The sequence below is a fragment of the Falco biarmicus genome, chromosome 1, assembly GCF_023638135.1.
Source record: "Falco biarmicus isolate bFalBia1 chromosome 1, bFalBia1.pri, whole genome shotgun sequence".
Taxonomy (NCBI): Eukaryota; Metazoa; Chordata; class Aves; order Falconiformes; family Falconidae; genus Falco; species Falco biarmicus.
Genome location: NC_079288.1, coordinates 15262778 through 15286342, shown reverse-complemented (window position 1 = coordinate 15286342; position 23565 = coordinate 15262778). Strand labels below are relative to the sequence as shown.

The following is a 23565-nucleotide window of genomic DNA, read 5'->3' as shown; positions in this document are numbered from 1 at the left end:
AACAAAGACTACTTAAGCATCCACATACTGAGTTTTTCAAAGGGTCTCAAACTTATTTCATTTGCTGTATACTGCAGCACACTAATGCTAGGTGGAGCGTTTCTAAGAACGGTCAGTCCTCTGAGCAGTACAGAGAATTTGTCTACAAAATGACTCTTTCCAGAAAGACATTCGCATCACATCAATATTAGGAGCCTTTTGCTCTCATTTAATGTTTCCCTGGATTTTATGAGACTGGACAGTGCATCTGCCTAAACCAAGCCTCCAGAGTCAGCACAGCAGACACAATTCTACTAGGAAGAATTAATTAAAAATCAAACTCAACAGTAGCTGTGAACATCTATCTAAAGTACTTTTAAACAGTTATCACTGTTTCAAGCTAGCAGTAACTCGAGTCTTTCAAGGCAAACCAACAGGCTACGGAAAGAGCTAATGAATACTGTTAGAACATATGTAGTTTTAAGTGTACTGGGACACTGCTCTTGATAGCATCTTAGGTACACCACCTGTGTGCAGGGTAACTGAGGAGATGCATTTCATGAACACAGAACATTTGTCTGCCCAAGATGCTTCCCCCTCCGTGTTACTTCCTGTTGTTCTGAGAGCTAATCTGGGCAAGTTGGTGTTTTCCCCCCACAGCCTGTCATGGTATAGTTGTTACAAAAAGGAAGTGTGTCATCTCTGTGGTTTTAGTCCTCCACTTAGAGTAAACGACGTGTAATTTCAGTTACAGATTTGCTTAAAAAATACCAGCACTGTCTGAATCTGCTTGCTCTACGTTAATGGTCGTTTGCATCCTAAGAGCAAATACATACACAAAGAAATTTTATTGTTAAAGGACTAAATATCTGAAACGCCAATTTTCTTTTGACTACATCTTGACAAGGTAAGTACACGTTTTCCTTCTCCAATTTTAAAGCTCCGCTTCAAAGTTTCTTTGTGTAGAAAGTTATATGCAGAAAGTATTTTTAAAGAAGTTCAAGTAACTAAAAAATAGTAACAATCTGTACAAGTATTATCTCCAGCTGAAACCGACATAACTGTATTTAGTAACGTTAAAGGTTATTCACCACTGGACTCCAAAGAACTAACAGTGGCAGTCATTGCTTAGCTCTGTTCTCCCAGGTACTGCAGCTCTCACTGGCTACTGACAGAAGACCCTGTCACTACCCAGGCACAAAGGGTTGAACTAAAAAGAAATAAACAGTTCCTTTCCTCTCATGATTTTAAGCAAAGCCTTTACAACATCAGTTTGTTTATTTTTAAGAAAAGCACGGCTGGTTTGGAACACTCCCATTGACACTGGATTTATTGTACTTTTGGAGGGAGCAGGCAGAAGGAGACTTGCAACTCCCAGACAGTGACATTAAACGTTGGGAGACTATCTGATAGGCAGATGTATCAGTTCTGCATGTCATGCAGAAACTTTATGAGGAACGTTGTTTTGGTGTTTGTTTTTTTTTTTAAAAAAAAAAAAAAAAAAAAGCTTTGCTGTTTTTGCTTTTTTTCCTTTTTAAAGTATGCTACAAGGCATCATCCAGGCAACCTCTACCATACAAAGATAAAAATTCTACTTGAGCTGTAGTCAATTACTAAGATGGTTTCTAGTTCAACCTTAAAAAGGATTCATCCCAGAAAGGATGCTTTTAATTTTATGTCATGGGTGAATGGTAAAGTAAAAGATACATATCTCTTTTGCTGCTTATTGTCATGTCAGGAAGGACCCCCCGCCCCAGCTCGCTGCCCAGTTACACCCCAGGCACACCAGTTCTTCCATTCTCCTGCAGGACTTAAGCAATTTGAAGTACTGCCACTGGGATTTTGCAAGGTAAGGCAAGTTCACCCCTCAGATTTTGGGGAGTGAGCATATTAAGTTCTTTGGCAGGCATGCTAACTTTTGAGTATGAAAAAAGTAAATGTTGTCTGCAATATTTCAAAATTACCTAATTTCACAAACATATAGATAAGCTTCGTTAACTTTAAAGTACTAGCTTCAAGAACAAATGTATTTCTAAAAATAGCACTGTTACTTTTGGTCATTCCCTTTAGTATTTATATTTGAACCAAACACAGCCTGTAATTTTCAGAGGAAACATTTTTTTCTGTTAACAGAGACGGGCGAAAGAGACAGTGGTTGGATGCTAAGCCTTGAACTCGCAACGTGTATCACACGTGCAAACTGGGTGAAGCAGCAGCAGTGAAGTGGCTCATTGCTAGTTTCATTTGTCACTATTATTTTGAGGTTATTATCTTAGTATCAGACTGACCTAAAGATCAGTTTCCTGCCCTCCAGACAAATTCAATAGATGCAAATTTGAGCACTAAACAAATGTGAAACAGAACATTCTAATGGTGGTATCATTTGCATAATTATCTCAGGCATTTTAAAGAAAATGTCCCAATCTATAGCACGTTTGTGAGAAAAATTTGAGACTTATATCTGTGATAAACAGCCTTTTCTACAACAAAGCAGAAAAATTAGAGAAAAAAGATTTTTCTAGGCATTTATGAAATACCCCAGACAACTGTGCTAAGAAATACCAACAGTTAAAGTTAGTGCTGTCACTTACAGGAGCATTTTATACTGAAGTTTTTCACTTGGCCATCTTTACAAGCATAGATACTTTCCCGACATTCAGGGGAATACAGGAAAGTAATAAGCAGTAATCTGTGAACTTCACATGGGTTTTCTCCTTTAAGTACGTAAAAGCAGAAGTGACGAACTTAAAAGCTGTAATGCAGCCAGCTTTAGAGAGGAGGAACTACCATAGAATCTGTCTCCACATCACTGAGTAGTTAGTAGGAAACACCTTCCTTTCTCTTTGCTTCATGTTCTTTTTAAATCTTCATGTATTTTCTGTAAACCTCAAACTGTCAGAAGCGCAAGGCAATTTACTCCTTCAGAATACCAAGTACTTGAACTCGTCCTACATCCACTAAAAATGAGGTCAAGTTACATATGCTTTTCCATCAGAAAGGCTGCTGCCTACTGCTCCCCGAGAAGTCCAATTCAAACCTCTAAGAATCAGCATTTGCTAAACTAATACCACAATTTGTGGTTTTGCAGGTGACAAAATAGGAAGATGAAGACAAAGAGACATAATAATCCACACTTCACCTTCCCTGTGGTGATAATCTTTTCTCTGTGTTTGCATGCAAGTGCAAACCATACCCACTATCCTTGGGCTATAAATGAAACCCAGAGTCCTGTCAGCCAAAACCTAAGCGGAAGCCATAACATCAAAAAAGCCAACACAAATTCTCCTCCGAGCCAGAATTTCAGCAGCAAAATGACTACCTCTGAAATGCAGACAAGCACCCTGCGATCCTTATCCTCCACAACAGCCCAAAATGCAGCATCTTCCTCTGCCAGAAGCACAGCGGCAGTTCCTGCCACCGGAGGACCTGGGAATACCAGCAAACCCAAGAGTACAATGACAAAAGAAACATGTGACTACAATAAGTCTCTCATACTAATTTGCTTCATTATAATAGCAGTACTTGTGCTTATTTGCACCTTCTTATTTCTGTCAACAGTCGTAATAGCAAACAAAATGTCGTATCTCAAAAAAACTCAGCAAGGGAAGCGCAGGCCCAGGAGCAATGGCGATATTCTGGCGACTAACAGCTTCTGGCCAACTGCAGCAGGGACGTGGCAGAGAATGCCGAAGGAGACAACTGGAACTGACTTGATAATGCAGGACCTAATATCAGGGAGAGATGCTGTGATCCAGAGGAAAACCAAAGATGAAACTACAGAGCAACTCACTAAAGAAATACATAATGAACAGGAAAAAAGACTATCGAAGTCACACAAACCCATCTTAACCAATTTTGTAGTTGAGATTTAATTCATACTCAGGTCAAAACTCATATTTTTACTTTTTACATCGTTAATATAAGGCTAAAACTTAGCTTTCAAGTAACAACATGAATTTTGACACAGAAAACCTAAATTCAGACCTTAGGGGGTTTTCTTTTATGATAGTGGGAATGCTGTAGCAACTTGTAGATCAAGAAGGGAGTAAGATTGTGCTGAATAGCTTTCTGCATACAGTGTCAAGACTGGTTTTACTCCTTTGACCAGAAATCATGGTGACAGGAGCTGAACGGGATAAAATGAAATTACAGAAGTCTGCCCATACTGAAAGGTCGTTAGTGGGGGAGAACAAAAAACAAAAAGGAAAGGACTGTTAGTCTAATAAATATCATTCCATAAGGTGCTACACAGGTATAACCAAGTTGCTTTTTTAACAAAAACTTATTTCAGTATCAACTTTGATGCAATTGCTGAATCAGGAACTAGTCCCTCTCTAAATGCTCTTTCAGGTTTTTCCATCTAGAACTTCTTAAACCAGCTTAATTGCTTTTGAACGAGATTGAGATATGTATCGTATTTATTGTGTTTTTATTTCGCATATGAATATATGAAGTTTGTATTACATGTCAGAGTACGAAAACAGTTTCAAATTTATTTCAAATAAACTAGCAACATCAGTTTTTAAATAACTTGTCTTATGTGATATTATTTTTCTAAGTCAAAATATTGCCAAAGATATATTACACACGGCATTTTGGAATATTACATTCCTGTAACATTTGCTGAAAGTCAAAGCTCCCTCTGATGACTAGCTGTGATTTCTTGCAGCACGGGAACACACTCCACTGTGTCTTAATATAACCAATTAGAACATGCCAAAAACTTCTTCAAAACTACCACAACTTTTAGTTTCTCAGAGACACCTGATTTTCTCATGTTTCTGGGGTGATGTCTGTGTCCGGTCTCACTACAGCAGAGCTTTCTTATTTTAAGGAAGCATGAGCTTTTCACAGGCTACTTCTCCGGTTAAAGAAAATCTGTGGCACTATGGTTACGAGTGCTACACCTGCATAATGTCAAAGGTCTAAACACCCTCTGCATCTGTAATAAATGTTTTTGATGCAAGTGATGGTTGTATGAATTTGAAAGAATCAGGACATAAGACTGAATTCCCATTTGCATTCCATTTCATCACCCATACACTTAGCTGAAAGGCAAGTAAAAAAGCAACAGAGAAGCAAGACAACAGCATCATGGAAGCCAAGAGAGCGCAAGATCTCAAAGAAATGCAACTGCCCATGTCAAAGGTAGTTTGTGCAGTACGGAAAACAAAGTTGGAAGGAGTTTGCAAGCTTACTCCAGAACTGGGAGTCATTAGAATATAAGATCACCGGAGATGGAAAATAAACCCCAACCAACAACAGGGCAAATTCCAATCAATCTGCCATAAACCACATATTTAGACCTTAGAGCTCAAAGGGAGGAGGTGCAACACAACACACAAGTGGAATGGGATTATGTCAGGCATTTGTAAAACATGAAGAGAAAAACCAAGAGAAGAATAAGGGCAAACTGTGACAGATCAGTGATGACAACCTAGTATTTAGCAGAGATGAACCGAGAACATCTCACACGGGTGACAGAGAGCTGAAGGGTAGGGTGGTTGGGGGAAGGTTACCTTCTCCTTCCCAAAAATGACCACAAGCACGGGAGGCAACAGCAGAGGTTGTGCAAGTACTAAAAAAAGAATCTGAAATAGCAAACATGAGAATCTAACCTGGTGTAAACCTGCTCGCAGCTAGAAAGGTAGCAGAACTAAAACAGGAGAATGAATCTGTAAGAGCTAGCCACTCTGCATACAGGGCACGGCAAATTGTTAGCAGGCAGGCAGCAGATTAGAGGGGTAAACCAGCAGTGTCATGAAAAAAGCAGGCAAAAAAGGAAAGAATCATGACCATATCAGTGAAGGAAGGAAAAACAGGAAGAAAAAAGAACTGTCAATGAGATGGGAACCGTGGCAAAAGATAGGTGGAGACGATGGGGGTTGAAGAGAATGGGGATGAGATGAAGGAATCCACGCAAGAAACCAAGTTACAGTGTGAGTATGAGACCAGCATTTGTGTTTGATGCAGGAGCAGGGGGAGTCTGAAAGAGAACTAGTGCAATCAGAAGAGAGGCACAAAAAGAAAAGCAGGAGGAGATGAAGAAGCTGCAGAAGGTCTGGCAGTGGCTACTTGGCACTGTCAGGATACGCTTGCAAAATGCTGTGACAACCTATTTTGATGTGGGTTTTGTTGTGTTGGGTTTTTTCTTTTGCCAGGCAGCCTTTCTAGGCAAAAATGCTCACGGAAACAAAAGGAAATAGTCTGTGTTACACTAAATGGTATGGACAAAGGCAAACAGTGGGAAAACAGCTGCTCAGAGAGCACAGCCCTGAACAGTGGCAGCAGGTACAAAAGTTGTCCAGACAGAAAATTAACATAGAGAGTTGGGGTCTGGAGAAGGGTGAAATCTGTAGTTATCTGCCTATTATTTAATGCAACTACACAAATGAAGATGTGTAAGCAAGGCAGCATCCCGGGATCAGATAGCTCTTTATGACTCCCTGTAATGAACCGAAGGTTGCTTTTCCTGTAGTAATCATGACAGTGCACCAAACTCACAACTGAAATTAAACCAGTAAGATTCAAATCCCATTCAAACTTGCATAATTTTTGACTCACAGAGAGATAACTACAACTATTTTCAAAGATAGGCAAACAAGTATTTATGAATTTCTACATAATACACACATACCAGACAAAAGCCACAAACGTGTAAATATCTGAGTTTTATAAAAACAGAGCTGAAAAGTTTGCTCATAAGGCATGCAAACTCTTGAGATAAGGCTCTTAGTAATCTCCTCACTCTTGACATTTCCTGCAGCAAGTATTGGTACACTTCCTCTTTAGCTGCAGAAACCTACTTCAACATGAAATGAGCCATTTTAAGCTGCTTCACTTCAGCACACAGTCCGTCTTCCTAAGGCTTCAAATGAAAAAGGCAATGCGTGCTTGATCGAAGATAAATGTGCAGGTAAGAATCAACTCCAAGATGGAAAGGCTTACTACTTGTATTGTTCGGTTTGAAATGGAACTGCACTATGTACAGCACTGCATACGTCCTAAATTCAGGGCATATGCAAAGTTCTTATTGAATGTCTGTATCTTAGAAGTATTAGGGTTTCAAACACATGTTGTTTGATCTTGTTACTATGAACAATCATGAACTCCACATGTATGTATTATTTGACTATATTTTGGAAAGAGGGAGGCACAATAAAAATTAAATAGAATCATTTTTACCTATTATAAACCTTACAGTATTTAGATCATAACGTTGTCAAGGAGCACTCATTTACTACTCATATGTGTTTACACTGTTTCATCTGAAATTTAATTTTGCTTGTTTGTAAATCCACAAAGATTTATGCATATTAAAATGAGAACAACAAGAAATCTGTTCCATGCCAAAACCTTAACGCTATCTCTTCCATTACAAAAAGCGTTCCACATGCAGGATATTTATAAAAAGTGTAACATTAGAATGCCATTCCATTACAGCATCAGTATTTCGAAGCTTTTTAAAAAATTGTTATGCTCTACCTTTAACTGCTGAAGAGAGGCAAGAACAGGAAATACAAGTTTAAGAGAACTGTAAAGAGCCTTTTACTTAGGTCTTGGTTTACATGCCACAAAACAAGACACTTTCCTTTACTCATGACTATGCTGTTTGTCAATACTTCTGCGAGTGTTTCATATTTTGCTCCAGGTCCGTAACCATTTCTGTGATTGATACATGTTGTTATTCTGAAACACTGTTAGAACCTCTCTGCTGGTGCCTTTTTCTGATAAGGTGAAAAAAGATAATAATAATAAGATACATTCTCTTTAAAAAAGTCACTTAATTAGTGTGATCAATGATGTTGAAAATCTGCTTGTTATTTGTAAATTTAGCAACAAACCTGCTGATTATGCAAATGGAAACAGGCATGAAATTTTAAAAATTGGGTCTAATATTATTTTCACTACTACAGTATTAACATAAAATTGTCTGGTGTAAGTAAAGTGCAACAACACAACAAACACAGCTCTCAAGTTAATATGTTCTATTTCATTCCTGCTGCAGGAGAGGACATATTTAAAGAGGCTGGAGGAAAATGGCCAACAACAAAGTAATACTGGTTCTTGTCTATGGAGGAATCTGGAAATCACTTTCTACAGCAACATCTCAAAACACTTCCATGAATAAACAAAATGCATACACCAGTATCAGGAGTCCAGCAGAAGACAAAGCTCCTCTGTATCAACTGCAAGCAACTGGACCCAGTTTACACAAATCTGGAAAAGCACTGACAGTTACAACATCACCTCAGTTCCCCAAAGCACATGCAGAACCTAGCAATGGAAGCTGGATAGCAGCATTGATAATTGGCATCATTTTGATTAGTATGATAATGGCTATTATTATCATTCTTCTGTGGAAATGCTGCAAGAGGCCAGTTGTAGTTGATTCAAATTGGGCAGGTCGGTCTCCATTTGCAGATGGAGACACACCAGATGTCTTTACGGACTCTGACCAGGGTACCAAACGTTCATCAGTTTTATTTATGTTGCCTTGGAAATTGAAACAAGACACAAACTTCCATGACCATCCCACTGCATCGGAGAAACCACCCCAACCCACTACCATCAATGAAAACCGCCAGTTGTCTCCACCGGCCGAAGACTGCTCTGCAGCCACCGTTTCAGTTTCCAACAAGGATGCATCTCCAGCGCCCACCTCAGAAGCAGCAAGCTGTGCACGCAGCTCCTATCCTCCCGCAGCGGCCTTATCCGAATGCCTAGATCTGCCACCTCCGCCTGACTGGCTCAGGGAACCAACTGAGGGTCACAGTTCAGACCCCAGCAAGTACCAGGAATTTCACTCAGAAGCAGAGGAACAATTGCCGCCTCCACCTGAGTTACTCACTCAAGAGATTCAGGAGCCACTGCCCCAGCTGCCACAGCCAGAACACCCTTTGTAGGCTGCCAAGATTGATTTCCAGCATACTTCACATATTTCTTAAATGAAGTATTCAAGTAACTGAAAAAAAAAAAAGGAGAAGCTGATGCAGACCAGAACTGTGAGACCACAGTGCAGGCACTTCCCCAGCATTTCTTCACTTGACTTCAGCTTTCACAAAAGGGAACAACCTGCTTCCGCCTGAAGCAAATAATTGCAAAATACAGTATGGATTGAGCCCACTAGTTATCTGTAACTAGCAACTCCAGATTTTGGAGACCACAGAAAACAGTATCCACACCTTCATGTGCCAGTATATACCTACACGTAACACATGGACATGGAGCTTTCAAGAAACAGTACAGCTGTAGATGTTCTCAGGGCTACTAAAAATTGTTTGTTCTACTAGGCTGTGTAAGTGAATGCAATGAATTCAAGTTAATTTTAATAAAGCTTCCTAATTCAAAGATGTTTTGGTCACTTAAAGCACAACTGAATATTTGCTTAGATACAAAGCTTGAATTCTAAACCAAATCTAAATGCCTCGACATGCAGACTATCGTCATTTATACAAAAGCCCATTTTCTGCACAGGACTGGGCAACAACAGATTACAGGTATCAAACAAATCCTCCCAATAGCTGTCAGTTGTCCTTTACTAAGAGCAGTGAGACTTCCTTTAGATCAAATATTGCCAATAAGTTTACTGGTATAAAATCTCCGCTCACTTTTGTCTGGTAAAGCAGAGAACAGTGCGAGTAAATGGTTAACAGAGTGGTCACTAAAAAGCTGAAATGGCTCCAAACACTTGAAGAACAAGTACAAAAAGGCTTTCTTTTACCTAGATACTTTGGATTTTTATGGATAGAACAGTTTGTAGAACACCCTTGCAAATGACTGACAGAATTAGTTGCCTGCATTCACTAATTTCTACCTCTGAAGCAGTAGTTTCAGAATGCACTCAATATTATTAATATAAACTTAAAAACATTAAATTAATGGATGCTACATTCCTTTTAAGTCAAGGTGCCTAAGTGTTTTACATATTCCTTTCTGGACCCAGAGTACAAGCAAAACTTTCTGTCCTGTCTAGAACCATGCACCTTGGTAAGCTAACTTCTTGGTGGGAAGTAGGAGGGTGGTCTCAGAGGTAAATTAACTTTTTTTTTTTTAAACCAGTACTGAAGGTTTGGATTTCTAGAAAGAAGCTGCTAGATGCTGAAGCTAGCTTTCCATGGCATCTCCGGAAAACGTCAAAGAGTTTGTAGTTTTGAGTTTGCCTGGGGAGGGAATATGTTTCTGGATGTTGCAGAGAGCATGTGTTTGCACAATAAACTTAAAATTCTTTAAATTACCATTAAAAATTAAAGTCATGCATTATGCAAATGCAATTCTAGGCTGCTGTGCATACAATGGACGCAGGAAGAGATTTTTACAATTTTTTCTTACTGTTTATATGAGCAATATGACTGTGTATGCCTGAAGAATAGCATTCCAATTACACAAAGATTGTTTTAAGGCTTGTTGCATATGCTACATTAAAATTGACAGTATTATAAACTATATCCACTCTTACCATATTGTTTTAAGAAATTCAGATAAAGATTTCCTACAAAAAACTGTAAAACCCTGCAAGCTGAGCTATATTACACCTGACAATATAGTGATAGCCTGATCTGAGGAGTAGAAAACTGAGCAATTCAAAAATATGAAAGGCTATTCTGGCAGTGTAGCTTAATAAAGCTTAAGATTGGAAGCCTAAATTAACATTAACCTGTATTACAGGAGAAGTTAATTGAAGATAAAAAAGGAACACAACAGACTTTTTAAATAGGAACATTCAAATGGAATCATAGCTCAGGCTAAAACAGCCTACAGGAATTTCACTCAGTACTGTTTACGTAGACAATCTTAGATGTTTTGAGGCACTGACAGAGCATAAAATACAGAGATGAAGTTGTTAACTAACTCAAATTATAAAAACCAACAATTTTATTGAATATGCTCGCTTTGCAATAAATTTGAGTCAGCACCAACGACAGCTCTGCAGTCCTCCAATGTAGTGCAGATCAGGTGGTTGCAGAGCCCCAGCTAGCAGCAATACGATGCAGCTGAAGAGGCAAGCACAATCCACAGACAGCAACTGTAGCTACTCTCTAGAACAGGACGACCTCTAAGCTTAAATCTTTCACAGAAATGATGTGCTGATATTGCAGAAGAGATTAAGGTAAGTTTGTGTTTTTTGTTTTTAACCACAAAAACAGACTACAAATTTAGAGACAGAAATAAGAACAAAATTATTAGTTGATGACAGATGCTTGCACCAGAAATTTGCTGCAGTGTCAGAGATTTCTTACTAACATTAATTCAGCTTCCAAACATGTGTTACCAGCTCTGAGAATGTAATTAACACTATAAGATGGAAAAATAATAACGTAGATGCTAGCATGAATGTGGAATTTATGTTTCAAACTAAATTCCTATCAATTTAAGATGTTTTTTAACCAATTCTACTTAAGCAAATAGCATGCATGTATGGGGGGGACTGCTACATTACTGCAGAGATTTGTAAAGCAGATCCAGTTGACAGCCATTTTTTCATCCTGTATAAAAGAACACATTATTCCAAACATAATATAGGCTTGAAATCACTAAAAACAAGAAGCAGACATTGTATAACATTTGGAAGAGACTTGCATTTTCGGAAGAAAGCCCTCATTTGAGCTTGAGGGGGAAAGGGAGATGAAAAAACAAGTCTCATTCTGCCAGACAACATGACAGTCGATGAAGGGATGCTTTGTAAAGTCTCTCTTGAACAATTCTAAAAAGGACCATGCCACAAAGGGGTTTATTGATATTTTTACTTAATTTCTCCTGCAAACAGTCATTGCAAAGACAACCCTTATAGAGAAATAAAATATATTACATGGATTTAAAGGGTGTCGTTTTGGTGTATTTATTTTCAGGCAAAAATGGAATACCAGATATTGAATACATCTACCTGTCTGCTGGTCCTTCTGTTTTTCATACCCACTGTTCTGGGTATCTGTCCTCCTAACTGTACATGCTCAGGAAACGACAGGAATGTGGACTGTTCAGGCAGAAACTTAACTGTACTGCCACATGGACTTCAAGACAACATTACATATTTAAATCTGTCCTTTAACCAGTTTGTAGATCTTGATCACCAGTTAACGAAATTCACCAATCTGAGGACCCTTGATATTTCAAATAATTGGCTCAAGAATGTTCCTGCTCACCTGCCCAAGTCCTTATGGGAATTATACGCCATAAACAACAACATTAAAGTTCTTCAGAAACTTGATACAGCTTACCAGTGGAATCTTAAAGTGCTCGATGTTTCCAGGAATATGGTGGAAAGAGCTGTTCTGATCAATAACACACTGAGCAGTCTGAAGTTTCTCAACCTCAGCAGCAACAAGCTTTGGACAGTTCCAACCAATATGCCCTATAACATAGAGACGGTGGATCTATCCAATAATTTCTTGTCCCAGATACTTCCAGGAACACTGGTGAGACTACAACACCTTACAAGCCTCTACCTGCACAACAACAAGTTCACATACATTCCCGACAAAGCTTTTGACCAGCTGTTTCAGCTGCAAGTAGTAACACTATATAACAACCCATGGTCCTGCAGCGATAAACAAAACATCCCTTATTTGCTTAAATGGGTGCAGGGAACAGCTGCCAACGTTATAGGGGCTCCCTGTGCTAACCAGTCTGTGCTCTGGATGAGTGCCACCCCATCTCCAGTGGCTCCCACAGCTATGGACTCCAGCCTCATGATTAAAGGAATGAAGGCAGCAGACAAGGCTGCTCCTCCAGTGGCAACTGATCCAACCACAATGACAAAGATGCATAAACAATTTAAAGCTAAGGAAGTTACCACCTTGGCAACCTTAAGCCAAACCCTGCTGTTTACAAGCACGGACCGACCACTACTCCTCTACCCAGAAGATCTAACAACTCGGAAGGTCAGCTCTCAAGAAGCAGCAGCCACACACACAATCTACATCAAAGATTCAACCGAGCTGAACTCAAGCCTGACTCGTTCAACAGGACCAGCCACCACTCCTATGACTTTAAGTATCACCAGTGGAATGCCAACAAACTACTCCAAAATGCCTCAAAGCACAACTGCTACCTTAAGGAAAGAGGAGTCCACCACAAATACTCTGAATACTCACGTGCCCTCCGAAGCAAGTACCTGTGAGATGTATTTGTTTTATGTTGTAATGCTTAATGCAGTGGCAGTGTTTATTGGCTAAGGGCTTGTATCTCGTGAAAACTACTGAGTTTATTCCTGTGATACATAGCTGGAGTGACGACAGCCAGTTGAAATAATGAATAAAAGTACAAGAAATGCAAAGTTCTGACTCTGATCTAAAGAAAATAACAATTCTTTAATTAAAGAAGTGCACACTAATGTCTTGATACTAAGCTGCTACTTATTTTAATATGTCTTAATTGAGTAAAACTAACCTATGATTTTGTTTTTAAAAATGTGCTTATTTTGTATTTAAATTTTTAATTTTACTTGCACAGAATAAAACATCAGGATTTTAAGTACTGATTTTATGTATGATTTTGTCATTAAATAACTGGAAAAAATAGAAGGCCTGTATCATATCTGCATTGTCTTGCTTGACTTGCCAGTGAGCAATTCTTGTAATATAGCAGCACAGATTCTTTGTAAGTTACGACGACATGCAAAAGGAAGGGGAAAAATAAAGGCACTAAACCTAGCTGTTTCACTAATCAGAAGTTATTCCTGAGAAAAATCGCTAGCATGTGTATCTATGTTTGCTTCATATGTATTAGGATATTTTAAATATGAAGAACAACAGCTTTGAATTTAGGAATACTATGACAATGCCATGATGTCTACTAAGAGGGTGTAAACTGAGAAGGCAACATGGTCTAACTTCAGCATGGGAAAAGGGGTAGGGGCTGATATCTCTTTTTGCTCTGTCTTGACTTAAGAGACTGCAGGCAAGTTCTTTCTCACTATCCATATTAAAAAAAAAATAAAAAATTATCAAATTAGAGGAAAACACAAGATGTTCAATGCCATGGCACTCTCCAACAAGAAGTTATCTACATAAATTAATGAAATGGAACTCCTTAACTTTATTTCAAGTGACATCCAAAAATCCAAAATGTTAATATATTATGCTTAAGAGAATATTTCTAATCAGCCAGTATATATCAAACTACTACGTTCTGACCAGTAAAATGAAGTGTCAGCCAATTTCTAATACAAGTTATGTAACAAATCAATTAAACAATTAGTTATCAAGCTGTCACTGAAACAATCCTTGAATCTTGTTATTTAAAAAAACACACTCAGTCCATGGCATTGAACACACCCAAATCTTGCTTTATAAGGGTGAGCATGAATGCTATTCTCCTTGACATCTGCACCATCAGTGAGTAGAAATAGTTGCACGCATGGTTCTGTCCACTCTAGGAAAATAATTTAAATTATATGGCAAAGGTACTTGATATACTACAGATGAAGTTTTGCAAACAGCATGAAATGAAAACTGAAGAACAAGTTAACTGAAAAAAAGTATTATTCACTTAGTATTACAAATCTTTATACAAAGTTTTCCATTCATTTCAGGCCATTTAATTTCCAGTTATTGTAGCATGAAGGTGCTGCAAAACCCAGAAAACCTCACTACTGAGACTGGAGTCCTCTACCTATTTCTCCTAGGTGTCAATGAGGGCTGTAGACCATTTACAACCACTGGTATCGGAGAAGTCACAACTTTCCAATTGTGAACAGTATTTCTATAACCAGGAATGTGTTTTAATTTCTAACAGTGAATGTTACACAATGAATTTGTACAGTTATTTCATTGGCATTTAAGTAAAAATAAAGTTACGTTTGTACTGAACTGAATTAGTGACAGTGCTTCTTTTCAAATAAGCATAGTAGTATCACTGAATAGATTATTATTATACAAACCCATTTCAAGCAGACATTTGGCTCAATCTTCATGTCTTATGGGGGAAAATTATTGTTAAATCAAATTATATTTTTTTTGACACTGATGTATTCCTAATATCATTTATCAATAATCTGATGAGACAATAGTAACATAGGGTCTACCTTTCCCCTTCCTACCCTTTAGAACTTGCAAACACCTAAGGAGTAACTCTGTATGCTAGAAAAAGGTGGTTCTTCCTCCCTCTCAAAAAAAGACTCCCCATGTCTAATAGGACAGAAAACTTTTAAAAAAACCCAACCTCAAAGGCAAACATTTCATACACATTTCAAGCAGACAAGAACTAGTTATCCAAGTCAAAGTTTAGACTACCTAGATCACAAGCAGTATGTACCTGGTACCTTCAGTGGCCAGCAGAAATGCCCCATTATTTAAAGCAGCTTAGCTTGCAAGGCAGGACATAGATCACAAAATGAGATGGTATGACTAAACTACCTTGAGTTGAGGAAATTACACAAAATACTACACGTGCCTTTGCTGAGCAATTCCACACAGGATGTCAAATGCTACTGCATGCAACACACCTACACGGAATCAACCTCAAATGCTCAGAGAATGTTTTACCTGTAATGAGACTATTCAGTGAACACCAAGTCTATAAAAAATACTGTTTTCCAGAAGTTGTTTGGGGCAAATTGCAAATCCCCATACTGAATGACTTGCTACCCAGACTTCAAAGTCTTAAGCATGCCAGTAAAAGCCTGGAAGTGGAAATGGGCTTGTGGGCTTTTCTGAATACAGGTACAGGACTGGGAAGATAGGATACAAAAAACCTGCAGATGGTCATGGAAGTAAGATGGCACTCCCAAGTCCTAGGGCTATGCTCCCTACCCAAACTTTGCCTGTGGTAGGTGCAAACAAGAGGGCTTCTTACTCTGACTGCTTTCAATAAAGCAGACTGAAATTTAGGTTTCCCTGTATTTTTCTGGAATACAAATGAGTTGATAACAGAGCAGCGAGTAGGCAGGCAAATGTAGGAGTCGTGCACTTGTTGCTTGGCAACAGTGCAGCCAAATTGAAATAAAACCGATGCGCATGGATGCAAACACAACAGCATCAGTTGGTGTTGTTTTAAACACGCTGGTCATTCAGTCCATGATAAATACAAAATAATCTCTTCTCAATGAAATTTTTTCCTAAATAACAATTTAGCATTTCAGGACAATATTCAAAATACCCAAAAAACAGCCAGCACTCCTTGTAAAAGCAATATGGTTCCATTTTAACATTGCTGTAGTGATAGCTGCGGTCTGAAGCAGTAACTCAGAGGTTTGTATTCCTATTAATTAGTATGAGATCAGCTTTAAAACTTAATGTCAGTACTTCAGGATCAATATTTATTGATCATCTTAGTAACAGCGCAAGGATTAAAAACAGAGGCACTGGCTTCAGAAGCCAAGTTGTTGCCCAGGAAACAAAATGTGAAGGAAAATGACAGAAGGAATTAAGTTTCACAGCACAAGAAGGATATAAACTGATCCAGATATATCAGTAAAATGACTCAACAATGCCCTAGCAACAAGATCTCAAACTACCAAAAAAAACCCCAACCCACCCCAAAAAACCCATAGCCTGCTGCAAGCCCTCACACATCCTGGCAGTCTTGCCATATTTCACACTTTAAGAAACAACATCTAGCTCAGAGCCACAGACAAACACCCCAAACAAGCACCACTTAGCCACATCCCTATCAGTAGAAAAGATGTCAGAACACCATTCCAGAGCAAAGCTCCACCTGCTAGGTTTGAAAAGGCAGCCTGATGGACAAAAACTGAAGAATTACATAACTGCTGAAGAGAAACCACACAATAAAAAGGGAAGTAAAGGCAAGCAATATTCAACCTAGCAGCAAGGCTTATGTCAAAGTGTAACAATATCTTCATTAAGCATCCTGTACCTGGATAAAAACCATACAGAAATCTGCTCCTTACCACCCCTTTACGCAATGCAGGAAGGTGTATCTGAGTTGTACTGTGATCACTACAGTTCAGCAGTGATTTTTCATCTTCCTCTCAGGAACTGAGGTTTGTGTTCATTCTGGAACTGGAACACAGTTTATAAAGCTAATTTATTGAAGACAACTTCGCAGATTATTAAACTGCCAGGTAACGCGGTCAATTATTAAAACTTGAGAATCTACAGTCTGTACAGTTCATCATCACAAAACTCGGGAAATCACCTCCGCTCTTGTAAGACTGAAGAACAGTAGATCTGCAAAAAGTCTGAAGCCATTCTGCAGCTCATTTGTATTTGTAGTCTCTTTTGACCCCAAAAGCGCAATTTAAGAGCAGGCAGTTTGCTGACTTTGGAACCCACCAGCTGGGTGGGGTGCACAGATCACAGAGCAGCGTCAGCAGAACACCACGCACGCTTTCACAAACACTTGCCTCCAAGTATCTTTCAGGTGGCCAGTTATTAGAGGATTTACTTCCACTGTTGTCTGATGTTCAATCTTCATTTTTAGTCATCCACTCCCTTATGCTGAATTCAACAATCCTTAAGCATCAGTTACTAAATAAAAGGTCACAGCTACCCATGCATTTTAACGTTTCATAGTGGCGCAACCAGAACCACATACATATTAGTGAGATACACAAAACTAAAGAGCTCCCATTCTCCAAGTCTTACACTGTCTGAACAGCTACTAGTTAAGAGAAGAAGGTTCAGAAAGATGAAAATTACATAACTCATTTTGGGCAAGCAAGACGATGAAATACTTATCTATCACTTTTTTATAAAGTCATGTAATCTCAGTGTGTGATCAGCTACTAGTAAGCTGATAATTAAAAACTACTTTGCAGTGGTTTCTATTTAATGTTCTCCTTTTCCAATTTTCACATGTATTCTCTCAATTGGCAAATTCTCTTGCGGACGTGTTTCACAGCCAGATTTCAAATATACATCCATAGCAGGACAACACTCTGATTACTATAGTTACAGCCAGTAGCTACTGACACGACAAACAAGTGGCATCCTTCTTTATTGTTTAGCTTTATTAGGGCCCATTACTGGCTTGTCCAGACTTGGAAAAATTTACTCTCAAACATCTGTGTACAGTCACCCACTGAGCTGGCACCTTTTCCCGAGAAATATCACATACCCAAATCACAATCAGTATTTAACAATGCTAATGATCACATACCTTCTCAGATAAGGAAGCAAGCAGAAAAAGCTGAATTATTTGCAAGTAAAAGGCATAAGGTATCAGTCATAAAATCTCAGAGTTCTCATCAACAGCCATTAAACATAATTATGAAAAGCAGATTCACCTGCACTTGATTAGATGTTCTGCGGAGTTCAGCCCCACAATGAACAGATATTATCACTGTTCTTTTGGCTTACAGTATGCTTCACTCATGGCAAGCAGTAGATACACTGAAAAGTGAATGATACTGTATCCTATTTCTATGGCAGATTATATATTATTGTAAACATGTCACCAGCTTCATATGGATTCTTGGATATGTATGATCAAGTTCCAGAGTGCCTAATCAATTCCTCAGCCCTTCTGCCAATATCAGTGTTTGATTGTGTGAGAATTATCTATTTCCTAACCATATGTAGTCCCAAAAAATACATATAGCTATCTTCCACAGATATTATATGTTAACTTTAATCTATCTCATTCTCAGTAAACAAGACAGAATTTTGAGCAACTACTTAAGGCTTAAGCTCTCTTCCACCTCCTTTTTCAGGTACTCTGCTGCACAGATGGAAAGCACACAGTGCTGAAGGGACAGGATGACTCTCTATGGACACCACCTCTCCAAAAGGCTGTATAAACACGCACCAGTACTTGCTCTCTTTCTACTCACCAACATTCTAATAGCACACTTAAAATACCACTGCATCTTGGACCAGCTAACAGTAGAATATCGAAGTTTTAAATACTGAAATAAGCACACAATAACCACTAGCATTTTCATTATGACAGATTTTATATATAAACAGTTTGTAGGCCCCAGCTCAAAATACTGAGGTAGTTTGTAGCATTTAAACAACAACATTTTTTGCTGAGATCGCTTCCACATGAACTCATTAGTAAGTCATAACCTCTATACCTGCTAAAATCCTCACAGATACCACGCTGCTATTAAGTTAGCCAGCTAAGGATAATTTTATTTTGATGCTTTTCAGAAAAGGGTGGGTACCTGATCTAGGCCTAGAACACGTTGCACACTTTTGTATCAATTTACTTCCAGAAATTCATTCTTTACAGATGAAATAAGCATTTCTTGCTCCACAAATGAAGAAAACACTGCATGTCAAGTCTTCACAGAATACATAAGGATGCCTTGGGTCACTGCCAGACACAGTAAACCTTTTAAAGATGGGTTATCATTCTTGGCATTTGTACACCTAATTTCTTGTCTAAACAGGGCAGGATTACCAATGCAGGCATTTTATTCTACTTGACATGAAATAAGATGGTGTCTAATGGGGGAAAAAAATGGAGGAGAAAAAACATTGCAAGTGAACACAGAATTTTTTAAAGAGGATTCACAAGACTACCTCTTCTTCTAATTTTGAGTATGGAAAGGGCTTAAACATCTGGGACCTTGCTTAAAATTAATAAAAAAGGGAATAAAGCGCACAGGCTTCCCCAGGGGATACCCCTTTCTGCCAGCCAGCCCTGCAGGCTCCTCAACGGGTAGCTCCATTCCAAGCAGGAGCACATGCGTGTGCCTCTGATCACACTGCCCTCCCCCAGCCCAACCACAGCAAAATCCTCCTTTACAGGAGCTGTGGCACCTTCGATGCTGAACACCTTTTGCGTAGAGCATCTGAAGTCCACTTTAGCACAGACGCTTCAAATAATCCTCTCCCATAAGGCTTCCCAGCGCTGCTGTCTGAGGGGTTTACAAAGGCAATCAATCCAGACCAGAGTGCAAAACACCAGTTTACTGCTGAAGGGAACTAGTCAGCATCCCTTTTCTCATTAAACTGCAACTAAATCCTTCTGCTGAGCCTGCAAAAGATACCCCACTTACTGAAGCAGACACTGAAATACCATCCTCCTACCCACATCAGGCTATCCAGCATTCCAGGTTCCCTTCAAATAGCCACTTGTGTCTACTACACACCCCACTGAAGAAAGGGAGAAGGCAGCTCATTTAAACAGGCTCACTTACGCTAAAATTAACTACACAGGGATACAACAGCACTTATTAATGTGTTAGTATTTTTGCTGTTGTATGTTCAGATTAACTCATGACAGATGTGAGGGGAAAACCACAATCCCATTTGCCTTAGAAAAGGATGAGGTGTCTTACAAAGTTGAAGTATTCCTGAAAGCATGTATTCTACCTCTTTTTTTAATCTTAAAGAGAATGAGGGGAAGAAGGGAAACGATGGTGGCAGCGGGCAGATAAAATGACTCCAGGTGATCAAATTTACAGCAGTCTGACAAGCTTTCACACTTACTCCATTACAACAGCAAATGAGCACAAATGGGAAAAAACGGAGTTTCCAAAAATCCATTTTTATTCCTGAATTTTCACGATCAGTCTTTTTTCAGGACAGCAATACAACTAGTTTAGAAGGGGTCTGAGCATAATACATTATATATTCTTCAAAAAATCAACTGACATTCAACTGCATAAAGTTGTTGTCTAAAACAATCAGCATGCTTTTTAAAAAACATTTAAGCTGATACATGCTGTCCATGAGTATGCATCCTTTTTTAAACCCATGCAGAAATCAACTTCATCAAAAATTATTCTCTAAGGGTATGCAATTTTAAGTGTTCACCATGAGTTAGTCCCCTACACAATACAGCATTTAAAAATGTGCCCTTGGTTAAACTTTTGAAACTTTGTGTACAGCTTTAGTGCCAGGAATGTCTAAGAAAAACTGAACTTACAAACAAATGAAAGACAGGCAAACTAATTTCAGTTTCAGCACTGTATACACTCACTTTACCATCAACTCTGTATTCCCTTTGAATCTTAAAGGCACCACTCAAGCTTTTTCTACTGCCTAGCATAAATGCAATGCTCAAACTTAAGATTCAATAAATCTATTACTCGTACAGAATTACACAGAACATTCAGATACCCCAGCAGTCACTCTGCCAGTCACATGCTGTTCAATGTATCTCAAAAGCAGAAAACAGCATTAGATGCAGGCTATGCAGACACATTTCACTGAACACAAAATTGTTTTGGTTTTGTTTCAAGAGCTATCGCAAATATTTCAGAAGGAAAATTTCCAGAAGCCATCCCTCTTCTCAACCATTTTGTTATAAAATGTGAAAGATACGTACAAGTAAACTAATTTAATATTAGTTAATTACTGTTAGATACTTATCTGGCCACATATATTGCAAACAAGCTTCATGCAAGATTTTATAAAGGCACACTTCAGCCAACACAGTAGGCTCAAAGGCGACTCAGAGACCTTGAAGAGGGCAGAGTAACGCTGTACAGCTTTTGAAGACAGAAAATTAGGACAGAAGTGGCACTACTCATCTTGTTTTCTTCCACTCCATTCAAAGAGTCAAGGGTGTGGAAAATGCAGAAAAGGGCTGAAGAGAAGGGAAGGCAATTTCCCAAGTAAAAGGGAAGGGAAGCTACAGGCTGGCTTAGATAAATGTTCTCTCATAGAGATTCTATTTCAGAGCTATAAATCACTGGAAAAAAGTTCAGATAAATTTTGTTCTCTTACCTACTTCTATGTAATGAGATTTTGTGTTATTTAGTATTCCTTTGACTAGTGTGAGCTTACCAATTCAAAGAACTGACAAAAAGCATGGGCACTTTGCTCTCATTCACACAAATGCTATTTCCAAATGCTACCAGCCATACTATGCTTTCTTTTCTCTTCCATCTTTGGACCGCCATACACAAGTAGTCTAACACCTAGCAGCAAAGCAAGCATTTGAGGTCTTTCACAGCAACAAAATTTAAGAGAATGTGTTTTCTCCCTACATTACCAGCTTGAAAGAAAGTGTTTTGTGTTTATTTTTTTTAAAAAGCATGAAAAAAACTCTTTGGCATGTCTGTACAAAATTCCAGAAGAAGGAACAGTTTTGAAATTTATTTTACCTTCCACATTGATATTGAACAGAAGCTTTGTTTGTTTGTTGCTCTGAAAATCTAAAACATAATAAAAGAAATGTGAACAAATACATTCATTTGTTGGATCTCTAATTGCATCCTGGCTAGGAAACGATATTTAAGTAGCAGAATTCAACTACAAAGTTAGAGGTTACATTTGGAAAGGTTCTTCAATGATTCCTCATTATTTTAGCCTCCAATCTGAATTTGGAATAAGTTAATTTTATTATCCAGTGGTAAAACGGTAAAATCTTCCGATGATTAAAATTGTTCCTTATTTGAAATTTTTTGAGGGGAAATTACAAAAGTCACACAGTGTAACAAAGCACAGATTTTCTAGGAAAGTCTGTAACTCAATCTACAGAGTAAAAAGCACTACTGAAAACAATGAAAAACTATGAAAATTAATCAAATTAAGGATCTAAAATTTTAACTAATTGAGAAGTCTTACATGTCTGTTGGGTATGATTTTAATTAGAAATACTTAAATTTGAAGAATGCTTTGTTTGCAAATGTGCCTTGACTATTTAAGTTGTTGAATACAAACAGAAGATACTGCTAAGGAATTGGTTTCCTCTGCTTGTTTTCATGTTCTTAGATGAACTCAGAGAGTCTGCCAAAGGTTCCCCACTGACGGCGTCTCCTCAGATCACAATACTTTTCGCTGGAATTGGTACCATCAACAAACCTGCCACCATTGGCACCGTGAGTAGCAGTGCCACTACCAGCAGGGAGCCCACCGGACAGCAGCACCAGTACCACCAAAGGCTCCTCCCAGCCTCAGCCCAACAAGCGGCTCAAGCAAGAGCTCCCCAGGGACCACAACCATTCCTAACCATGCCACAGATAAGCATGTCAGCAGCAAGGGTACCACAAGCAAGCACCTCACTGATGCAGCAGCCACCCCACTGGCATCACAAACAAGCACCCCACCAGCAACAGACGCACCAGGAAGAGCCAAAGCAACCACACAAACTCTACCAGCACCGGTGCCACAGGCAGCTCCAGCAGCATGAATCCAGCTGCCAGCAGCAGCGCCAGCAAAAGCCACACTGGCAAAGGCAGCAGAAGCAAAACCAAGAGCCCCACCAGCACAAAACGCATCGGCAATAATCCGACCGCAAACATCTGTTCAGGATTTGCCAGCATCCATAAGCACCACGCTGACGTCAGGACTCTCGCTACCACTACCAGTGCTGGTAAGCACTTTGTGGACCTCGGCAGCACCACCACGCGCCCCACCGGTGCCAAAACCTGCAGCCCTGCTGCCGCCAGCCAAGGCCTCACCAGCGATGCTGTTACCAAAGGCACCACCACCACAGCACACAGACGAGGTACAACAGCTCTAATCTTATCTGTCTTTGATCGCACTCGCTTGGGAGCACATTGATTTTCCTTTTCATGAAAGGACTAAGAACGACTTTTAGTAATGAGTGTAATTACTATGGAAACTGCTCTGAACATGCCGTCCTCTATGCATTTTATAGTGCAGTTACTTAGTAACTAGACTGAAATACCAAGGTTCAATTATTCTTACTCTAGCTGCAGCTTTACCACTGCACACACATTAATTTAAATAAAACTAGTTTATTTAAATTTTTTTGTTG

At 38.9% G+C, this 23565-nt stretch overlaps 3 protein-coding genes across 10 annotated transcripts in view; 2 read left to right on the top strand and 1 right to left on the bottom strand.

Annotated features, from left to right (window-relative positions):
• Nucleotides 1–23565, bottom strand: part of NF1 (neurofibromin 1) — a 103685-nt gene that overhangs the window by 30202 nt on the left and 49918 nt on the right. The window contains exon 37 of one of the 6 annotated variants that reach the window (XM_056353213.1): nucleotides 6902–7706. The exons of the other annotated variants lie outside the window; for them this stretch is intronic. Within the exon in view, the coding sequence (XP_056209188.1) occupies nucleotides 7664–7706 (43 nt within the window). The 3' untranslated portion in view covers nucleotides 6902–7663. Of the gene's footprint in view, nucleotides 1–6901; nucleotides 7707–23565 lie in introns of those variants that run through there. 6 annotated transcript variants of the gene reach the window in all.
• On the top strand, nucleotides 714–9334 carry EVI2A (ecotropic viral integration site 2A). 3 transcript variants are annotated; one of them, XM_056353275.1, is made up of 4 exons: nucleotides 715–886; nucleotides 1718–1828; nucleotides 6746–6895; nucleotides 7988–9334. In XM_056353275.1, the coding sequence occupies exon 4, from the start codon at nucleotides 8019–8021 to the stop codon at nucleotides 8883–8885; it is 867 nt and encodes a 288-aa protein (XP_056209250.1). In that variant the 5' UTR covers nucleotides 715–886; nucleotides 1718–1828; nucleotides 6746–6895; nucleotides 7988–8018; the 3' UTR covers nucleotides 8886–9334. The 3 variants fall into 3 exon arrangements, with proteins under 3 accessions (XP_056209259.1, XP_056209250.1, XP_056209270.1); XM_056353284.1 differs by lacking the exon at nucleotides 6746–6895 and having other exon boundaries at nucleotides 714–886; XM_056353295.1 differs by lacking the exons at nucleotides 6746–6895; nucleotides 7988–9334 and adding an exon at nucleotides 3068–4513.
• OMG (oligodendrocyte myelin glycoprotein) lies at nucleotides 9477–14789 on the top strand. The gene is made up of 2 exons (XM_056353259.1): nucleotides 9477–11089; nucleotides 11829–14789. Exon 2 carries the CDS (start codon nucleotides 11835–11837, stop codon nucleotides 13152–13154), a length of 1320 nt encoding a protein of 439 aa, XP_056209234.1. The 5' UTR covers nucleotides 9477–11089; nucleotides 11829–11834; the 3' UTR covers nucleotides 13155–14789.

What these genes read in the sequence shown, in the direction of transcription:
- EVI2A (XM_056353284.1), top strand. Translation starts at nt 8,019, where the DNA reads ATGGCCAACAACAAAGTAATACTGGTTCTTGTCTATGGAGGAATCTGG.
- OMG (XM_056353259.1), top strand. Translation starts at nt 11,835, where the DNA reads ATGGAATACCAGATATTGAATACATCTACCTGTCTGCTGGTCCTTCTG.